At 51.9% G+C, this 9,704-nt stretch overlaps 1 protein-coding gene across 1 annotated transcript; it reads left to right on the forward strand.

The window, feature by feature from the left end:
• Nucleotides 1-923: 923 nt before the first annotated feature.
• Nucleotides 924-6,050, forward strand: Aen (apoptosis enhancing nuclease). Its single transcript, XM_038314259.1, is given in 9 exon segments — nucleotides 924-1,250; nucleotides 1,252-1,290; nucleotides 1,292-1,350; nucleotides 4,294-4,362; nucleotides 4,364-4,523; nucleotides 5,322-5,346; nucleotides 5,349-5,443; nucleotides 5,446-5,502; nucleotides 5,504-6,050. Coding segments are annotated over 9 exon segments (858 nt in total). The 5' UTR covers nucleotides 924-938; the 3' UTR covers nucleotides 5,546-6,050.
• The last annotated feature ends 3,654 nt before the right edge of the window (nucleotides 6,051-9,704 follow it).

A 9,704-nucleotide genomic window follows, 5' to 3' on the forward strand; every position in this document is an offset into this window, starting at 1 on the left:
TCTCTCAGCCGCCCATGCATCTGGCACAGTTTGGGACCCCAGAGAACCTCCTGGCCACGTTGGGAGATGCAGGGGTTCATAGCTGCAGCTGGGTCGGCAGGCCTTGGAGGGGTGTCTATTGGGAGTCCAGATGGCGGCAGCTCGGCCTAAGGATAGCTGGCTGTCCAATGTAGGACGGAGAATCGCCTCGCTGAGGAAGGGGGGCAGAAGAGCGATCTTACTGTGGTGTGGGGTGTATGTATGCCAGACCCGGGGGGTTGGGGGGCATAGCAGGTATAGAGACCTAGGTTAAGCCTTGCTCTGCAAATTTCAGCTTTGGGGGGTTTTCGGCTGAGTGACGTTAGCTGGAATCGGTTGCTGTAACCTTTGCTTTCCTGTAGCTATCCTCCTAACAGTCGGGTAAGCTACCACTTTAGAAGCGAGCTTCAGCGTGGACTCTGGAGTCCCGTCAGCCTTTACCAAGTTCCTCAGCTCCCGGGCCTCATTTCTCTTGTGCAAAAAATAAGGGCGATGGTACTAGGTGTGGTCAGTAGGGAGGTGGAATGACAGCATGTGGCATTTTGGCAGAAGGCATGTACGGTATGTGCGGTGTCATACCGTGCAGTTCTTAGTAAAGGTGTCTGAGTTGTTCACGTGCAGTTCTTAGTAAAGGTGTCTGAGTTTCCGTCAGGGTGCGTTGAGCTGCAAATACCACAGGATGAGCGGCAGTGGTGGCCTGGCGTCCTCCTCCCAGCCCCTCTTCCTATGTGATCTCTCTCCAGCGCCCTGTTCCGTTGGAAGATAGCCTCCCGGGCTCCTCTTTGCCTCTAGCTGTGAGCTGCCTGGCATGGTGCTGGAGAAGCCCTCAGTCTGCTCAGTGTCCATCCCTCACCGGCCTGAATACCAAGGATGTGTTTCGGAAAGGCACAAGAGGAGGAGCCGGCAGCACCAGCGGTTTCATGGCCCGCAAAGCCTTGCTCCAGGAGCAGGAGCTGCCAAGGCATGGCCCCAGGGCCAGGATCCTGCCCTCCGCCCTCCCCGTCACAGACGCCATCAGTCAACGAGAGGCTTCGGGCAGCAGAAGGCAGCGTCCCAAGGCCAGTCCAGCACCAAAAGGGCCTGTCCCCAGAGAAGCCCCAAGGCCTGGGCCCAGCAAGTGTGTCGCCATTGACTGTGAGATGGTGGGGACAGGCCCCCATGGGCGTGTGAGCGAGCTGGCCCGCTGCTCTGTGGTGAGTTACAACGGTGATGTTCTCTACGACAAGTAACTGCCGGCCTGAGATGCCCGTTGTGGACTACCGCACCCGCTGGAGGCGGCGTCACCCGCCAGCACATGCGCAAGGCCATCCCCTTCCAGGTGGCCCAGAAGAGGTGAGGACCAGAATGGTGCAGGCTGGGGAGAGAAGCCCTTGATTTAAGTCGGCCACCGAGGAGTGTGGGCGCCTTGATAAATCACTTCAGGCAAACACGCAGTTCCTTTTCCAAGACTGGGTTGTTAAAATGCAGGGGCTGCCAGGCTAGGCAGGGAGGCAGCTGCTAGGAAGGCTTCGTGAAAGGGGAAAGGCACAACGTCTCAAAATGTTTGGAGGGCGTAAAATTTGCCTACGTCCGGTCACATTCAGGGCCTCTGTTTTTGCCCATCTCCTTATGGCTCCTCAGTGCTTGGAGAAAAATGATTACTATCTGGGGGATCCCACTAATATACTAGGAATCTGCAAAGGCATGTACCTCAGGAAACGTTAAAGCCTTGTAAGTAAGTAGACTGGGATCTTTGCCCCAGGATCATTTATGAAGACTGTTCCCATAGGTCTCTAGGGCTCTGATATGGTTGTCTAAAAATCATAGATAGATGGGCATAGTGACCCACGCCTTTAATCCCACCCTAGGGAGGCAAGGCAGGCTTACCTCTTTGAGTTCAAGGCCAGCTTGGTCTACAAAGCGAGTTCTAGGACAGCTAGGGCTATACAGAGAAATCATGTATTGAAAAAAAACAAAACCAAAAAAAATTATGCTAAGAGCAAAGCTTGCCCCATAAATAAGCCACAGGGTTAATTAATCAACATGAACCATGCCTAGTATTGGTAAAATTAGTATCAAAAAGCCCTGTCTTCATGACCCTGCTCCCTTGCTCATCTGTATATTGGCTCCAGGCTCTCCATACTGTCCTATGCCAGGGAAATGCTAGTCAGGGCAGGCACATACTGAATTAGAGGAGCTATTAATAGTTGATATAATTATATGCAAAAATATTATAAGTAGTACATATATTAATGTATAATGTATTACAGATATATTTATAAGGCACACACCTCAAAGACTTGGTGATGCCACAGAAAACAAAGAGAGACCTGATTAAAATGCACTACAGTTTTGCCTGTGGTTTAGGAAATGCAGGGGACACACGTAATGAGACCCGTGACTAGGAAAGGCCGGAAGCTTGCTGTGGCAGCAAGGGCAGGAGGAGGCTGGGGCTGTGGGCCGTGGGGTGGAGGTCCTGAGTCTGACACTGTTAGACTGCCGTGGCTCAGCACCAGGCAAGCAGACAATTGCTGGCAGATGTTTGAGATCTGTAGTGCTGTCTGCTCTTGGTTCTGCTCAGCTGGCAGCAGCTTTCTGCAGTCACGTGGTGTTTCTTCAGGGGTAAAAATGCAGAAACAAAGGTGAAATTCACACCCTCAAGTAGTACCCTGTCACAGTTGTGTTAGAACAAATACTTTTTCAAAACGAGCATTAGAACAGAACTGCTTTATTATTGGGATTAGGACGGTTTGGGAAATACTGATAAACCTCATCTTGTGACCTTTGTCACAGTGTGCCGACTACTTTTGTTAGCTTGACATAAGCCCAAGTCATTTGGGAAGCATGAACTGAAATTGAGAAAATGCCCCCACCAGACTGGCCTGTGAGCAAGCCTGTGCTACATTATCTTGATTGATAATTGGTGTGGGAGGGCCCAGCCCACTGTGGGCAGTGCTACCCCTGGGCTTGTGGTCCTGGGTGTATAAGAAAGCAAGCTGAACAAGCCAGTAAGCAGCACACCTCTATGGCCTCTGCAGCAGTTCCTGCCGTTGAGTTCCTGTCCTGGCCTCCCCAGTGATGGACTGCAGCATGGAGCTGAAAGGTGAAATAAACCCTTTCCTTCCCGAGTTGTTTATGCTCGTGGTGTTTTGTCACAGCAGTAGAAACCCTAAGTTAGATACGTTCCATGATGCCCGAAACATTGCTTTGGAAAGACTTGATCATGAATAGAAGCAGTAGAAACGTAAGTCCACGTGAGCCCTCCAACTCTGATCCCCGCCATCCAGGTTTGTAGTTGGTGGTGATCCCCGGAGCAGGCTCACTTAGGCTAGTGGGGGACAGGTTTGATCTCTGTCCCACTTGATGACACATGGGGTATGATGCTGGGGGTGATCCCAACCAAAAAAACCTAAATGTACCCTATTCATCTGTCACAAAAACTGGGTCCATGCTAACGGGCAGGCTGTGGGAGACTAACAGCTGATGATAGGAGTTAGCATGCCTTTAGCCCTGTTTCCCTGAGTGTGAGGGAAGGTGCTGGGCAGGGAGGAACAAGAATGTGCCCAAACAGAGCTGCAGAGCAGGTTAGAGGGTAAGGAGGAGGAGCCAGTGCCCACAGGAGCAAGGAACAAGGGCTTCTGCTTACTGTGTATCTACCAGGGCCTGGCACGGTTCTGTAGGGTTCATTCAACAGGTCTTTATTGTTCTAAAAATAAGTTGGCTGGGGAGGCTGAGTAGTAGGGATAGATGTTGTAGCTTGAAACTGCTGAGCGTGAGCCTCATCTCCAAAGGGACCATCCCAACCAACAAAAGCAATCAGTAAATGTTATGCTCCCGTAAGCAGCACTGGTCAAGAAAATGGAGCTAACGGCGGGGCCTGGGTGGGGGCGGGCGACTAGATTATCCCAGAGCTAACTGTGAAAGCCAGATCCATACTTAGAAAGTTGGGTAGCTTAAAGGAAGGACCAGGCTCCTAGGTAGATGAGCCTCATGGGAGCCCCTCCAAGGAAGGGCTGATGAGCTGAGCCTGAAGGGGTGAGAAGACCTTGTAGCCAAGAATTAACCTGTGCCAGTGGAAGCCGCTGATGCATCTTCGATTGAGGCTGGCTCACATCCATGGCTTCCTTACGACCCTCACAACTGTCCCCTGAAATGCCGAGATAGTATCCCTTTTGCATTGGTATTCAAACTTGGAGCATCACGGTTGACTGGGGCACCTAGACTCACTGCTGCCTCCTATAGAGGGGTCCGTGCCCAGTGCCACGGGTTGCTCATGTGTGTCTGTCTCGTGACAAGGGCCTTCCTGCCTCCTCTCCTCACAGATCCTCAGCTCTTGAAAGGGCAGTTGGTGGTGGGGCACGCACTGCAATGACTTCCAGGCCCTCAGTAACGTTCATCATCCTCGGAGCCAGACCCGGGATACCACTTACGTCCCAAACCTGCTCAGTCATCCCAGCTCCCACACCCGAGCTCGGGTCTCCCTTAAGGACCTGGCCCTGCACCTGCTCCACAAGAGATCCAGGTATGTGGTGCCGAATCTCTTGGGAGAGGGGGAGGCTCATCTGACTGTCATGCTGCTAACTGGGGATAGGGCTGTGGGCCGTCGTTTGCATACAAGCCACAACCGGTGTAGCCCCTTCCTTTCCTGTATGAAATTCCCCTAGTGGTCGTCAGATTTTTCTAGGCTAATTTCCTTTAGAGTCTTAGCCCACCTGACTCCCTGGCTATAATCCTGTATCCCCATAGGAATTGTTCTGACTCACACTTAGATCTAGGGGCCTGTGGCTTGCTTTGGGGGGCTAGAAGAGGGCATGAGATGCCTCTGGGACTGGAGTTATTGACAGTTTGAGCTGCCATATAGGTGGCTAGGATTGAGCCTCAGTTCTAGGGGATGAGCAGCCAGTGTTCTTATAGCCACTGTGCATTCTCTCTCCAGCCCCAACATAAAAGGGGGGGGGTTATTTTGGTTCACTGCTAAGGACAGAACCAGTCATGGTGGTGGGGAGCATGTGCAGTTATATACATCCCCACAGTGACTAGGAAACAGAGGAAATAGGGACAGAATACCCCCCCAGGTCGTTCTCTGTGATCTGTTTCCTTAAGCTAAGACCCACCTCAGAGTTTCTAATGTCTTTCAGAATAGAACTGTCAGCTGGGGAACGACCCACAACACAGGAGCCTTTGGGATATATTTCATTTCTAAATCATAATAGCCTCCATCCTTGGGATGTGTTGCTCTTGACCCTTAGAAGTTGGCTTCGTTTCTGTGTTATGGTCAGGCCCATGTTCAGCACCTAGTGATGTCTTCTGCTTCCTGTCCACAGGTAGGACATCAGGGACACTCGTCTGTGGAGATGCCATGACAGCCATGGAGCTCTACAAGCTGGTAGAGGTGCAGTGGGAACAGCAGGAGGCCGACAATGCCAAGGCCCCACCCCGAGGACGGGGCAGCCGACAGCAGCACTGACGTGGAGGGAGCAGTACATGGAGGACCAGTACTGGCCGTGACGAGCTGGCCCAGAGCACCAGTGGAGACATAGGGGAGTGAGAGGACAGGAGCCTGCGGGTGCCGGATGGGGCAGGGAAGCCGGGAGTGGTCTCTCTAGGCAGACCTGGGAGATGGGGTCAGGGCACTCCCTGCCCACATGCAGTCGGGTTCACAGCACCTTTGGTATCTAAGGGATGCTTTTCTTCAATACCCTGTGGTTTTGCAAAGGACACTAGTGTCGGTAGTGCCCAGGAGGTGCAGGAAAGTGCCACAGGACTGTCCAAGGCTGTCCCTGGCTCCCTGAGCCAAGTCTGGGCTCAGTGCTCTGCTGCTCTGGGGATAACAGCGTCTCCCTGGGGTACTGAATTGCTGTGGGTGTCCCTGGAGCTCCCTCTCTCCCTCTGGCAGGGTGAAGTTCCGCTGCTGTTGCCACCACTCTCCTCTACAGATATGTTTAGGATCATAATAACTTAAATAGTTAAGAAAGCCCTTTAAAGAAGACACCCGTTTCCCTGTCCCTTACTTTCTTAGATGTCCTATGCCCTAAGGATAACTTTGGGTTCCGATCACAAAACAACGACAAAACAACACGTTCCTAACAAGCCTCATCGTTAGGCAAGCCTCTGGTGTCTCCGTTGAGCCTGTTTCCCCCGTAAAATGGGGGGAGAGTGATAGAACCTACCTCGTGGTATTGAGGTGTTTCGGTGTGTGTTCTCGTGATAAAAGAGAATCTATTCCCGCCACTATGCCTGACTTCCCAGCCGCTGTGGCCCAGGCAGGATTCTGGCTTGGCTTTTCCAGCAGGTGAGGTGAGCCAGGGCCCCCGGGCACTGCAGGAGAGCAGAGTTGTCTGCAGGTCTTGCTACCAGTGTCTGGCTTCGTAGCAGCATCCCGCCCGCTGTGTATTTGGGGAAAGTGACAACAGTCACCCAGACAGGGTCAGAAAGGAAGGGACACTACTGAGACCACACTTGACTGCTGTCAGCCAAGCCCTTATTGCACAAAACCTGAGTCATGGATTGTTTGCTGGCCGGCTCCTCCCTGCCAGGGAAAGAGAGGAGCTGGCCGAATCACATCACCACTTCTGGCCTGGCGCCAGGGGCGAGCTCTGGTTTCCTTAAAAAGCAGCAGCTTGTGCCAACCTCGCTGCTGGGTGAATCTTGATGGCTTCATTTGCGGTTGAGGGTTGGGTGGATGGTTAGCCTGTGTACCAGGAGAAACCTGCTTGCTCGTATAGGGTCATTAATGCAGAATAAAGTTCGATTGGACAAGTGGCTGAAGTGTTCTCTCTAAGAGTCAGGCTGGGCTGAAGGGGGGGTTGCCTGAGGGTGGGGGGGGGGGCTAGAGAGCACCGAGTTTTGACTGGGTGGCCCGGTCTTTAAGGTGGCATCTTTCAAGAGTGGTAGACGTTAGAATCTAAAGCTAGCTTTCCGGCTTCCTTTTGGAGTGCCCGCTACACAGCATGATCTAATTTGATCTCTCCCCAAAGCTATGTTCTCACATTAAAAATCGGGGGATTTTTGTGTTGCTGTTGGGAAAGTGATCTCATGATAGAGCCCACGCTGCTATGACTCCTTGCGGAGGCTCAGCAATCCCTCCAGCCTCAGCCCAATGCAGTCAGTGCTGGCACTGAAAGCACATGTTGCCATTCCTGCTGGACTTCCCTCTAGGAGTTAGAATTCCTTTGTGTGTAACAATAAAGTCCACCTGGCCCTGCACACTTGCGCAGTCATTTCACCATTGGCCAGTGCGAAGAAAGCAGCCGTAAGCATGACATACAGACATCAACTCATCCTGCTTTCAAATTAGTTGGATAGATTCCCAGTAAGGGAACTGGCTGGGTCCTGTGGTAATTCCATGTTTAGTTGTCTGGGCAGCTCACTCTTACCGCAGCAGCAGCTGCGGCATTATATTCCCAACGACAGCTCACAAGAGCTTCAGTGAATTGAAGAGGGTCTCACCCTATGACCGAGGTGGACTTGGAGCTTGTGGAGACCCTCTTGCCTCCGCCCTCGATTCAGACATTTGAGCTTATAGGGCAGGTTGCCTCTAGGGAGAGCTGCCTCTGGTGCGATCAATTGTCTTAGTCTATTTTGTGGCATATAATTAAAAGGCCTGAGTCTGGGAACTTGATGAAGACTTAAAGGCTTGGGGTGCCGGGCTCTGCTCATGGCCCTGTGGTGGATGACTGATTGTGGGAGCACACGTTGAAAGGGCCTCACGACGAGACAGGAGGTGGGGGAGAGTGGCGTCGCTCACCCACTGAAACCACTCTAAGCCCATGTGTACCATGGCAAATACAGTTCACGAAGGCCTAGAACTCCCAAGAGAGACCGTGTTAATCCGTTTGTGAAGACGGCGTGTGTGTGTGTGTGCGCCCTCACTTTCCTCCCGCCTCTTCGTGACTAACTGGAAGTAGCTCTCCAGAATGCTGAGCAGGTATGTGGTGTGGAGCCCTGTTCCTTAAGCAAAAGCCATATGAGCTGCACCTGCTTACGGTTACACGTTCTTGACGATTGATACTCCCTCGGGGAGGGGCTCGAGGGGGGTCTTGAAGCCCGCAGCTGAAATTTCAGCCTGCTCTCCCAACCATCAGTATGCACTTCTGCCCTAATCACAATGGGGCCTGGGGGCTGGGCGGTGGTAAGGTACTCTGTGCTGGGGAAGACTGCAGCGCCAGCAATGCACTCAACGGGAAACCAATCGTCCGAGTACAGGGGGAAGCCTTAACCAATGGGTTTTTGTTTGACGACCTCCCAGGCCTCTCGCGCCCTTGTCCTCCCTAAGTAAGCCCCATGAATTCATCAGTTCCCCAAGCTGTACGTACCTTGGTAGAATTGTTCTTTGGCTTGTTGGGGCCTTTCAAAGGGAAGTAATAGACACTGTTTCCCCGAAAGTGATTTTTGAAAGGGCAGCAAATGCAGGCAGAGATATGAGCATGCCGGAAAGTACCCTCATTCCTGCCACGGGACTCCCACCTAGAGTGATTCCGCCAGTCCAATGTTTCTCAGCCTGTAGGTCATGACCCCTTTTGGGGTCAAATGATCCTTTCATGGGAGTCACAGATAACTGGCTTATCAAATATCTATATTACAGTTCTTAACTAGCAAAATTACGTTATGAAGTAATGACAAAATAATTTTTTGGTTGGGGGGTCACCACAGCAGGAGGAATTGCATTAAAGGGTCGCAGCGTTAGGAAAGCCGAAGACAATAGAGTCTAATCACTGGTCCTGGCGCTGGGGAGATGGTTGATGTCGCCTGAAGAAGGCCGTGAGACCTGTAGGCCTGGGAAGAGTGGCCGCACAGAGCCCCAGAGCTCAGGTTTAAACTAGAAAAGGCCATGGTTCAGAGGATACGAAAGGACTGGAAGGGGCCAGTGGGACAGATGGACGGACATCACATGGGAGATTTGTTTTAAGGCAGGGTCCAGATTGGTCTTAAACTTGCTCTGTAACTGAGGATGACTTTAAATTCCTGATCTCCCTACCCCAATCTGCCAGGTGTTGGGATTACATGCTATACCACTACACCTGACTACCATTAACATCGAACCCAGGGCCTCTCGCGTGCTCAGCAAACAATCTACCACACTGAAATACACTCCCAACTCCAGCATTTGATTTTTGAAACCTGTTCAAGTCAGACATCTAGTTTGGCAAAGAAACCACAGATCTGGGCAAGTTCCTTTCCAAACCACAAATCTTGGTGGCGTCATATCGGGCTGAGGGCTGTTACTGATGTAGATCCGGGCAGGGAAGCAGCCAGGCCTCTCCCCTTGTCGGACTCTCACCCCAGCGCACAGTGCAAGAGCGCTCCTTTCAGAAAGCCCAGTCTGGTTTTGATCCAGGTGTACCTCGTTTGTTTATCAAAAGAATACTGGGCATTCCCCTCATGACAGCTACGAGCAGAGAGCTCGGTAAAGAAGCCGCTGAAGCAGGGGTTTTTATTGTAGTATGAGACAACAGCCAGAGGCGTCCAGAAGCATCCAGAGAAGAGAAGGAAAAACAAAAAAAAAAAAGCAGATGGGCCAGGGCCAAGAGAAGAGAATATAGCAGGAGAATTGGGGGAGGGGAGTGAGCTGGGACAGCTTGGGAACTAGCATAGTGGAGAGGTGGGGGAGGGAAGAAGGCCCGAAGGCTGGCATGGTCTTTAAAATGCTGAGATGCATGGCAGGTACATGTGAATAGGTATGGCAGGAGTCTGGGTATGTAGCCGCC

Source organism: Arvicola amphibius, chromosome 12 (assembly GCF_903992535.2).
Source record: "Arvicola amphibius chromosome 12, mArvAmp1.2, whole genome shotgun sequence".
In the NCBI taxonomy this organism is placed as follows: domain Eukaryota; kingdom Metazoa; phylum Chordata; class Mammalia; order Rodentia; family Cricetidae; genus Arvicola; species Arvicola amphibius.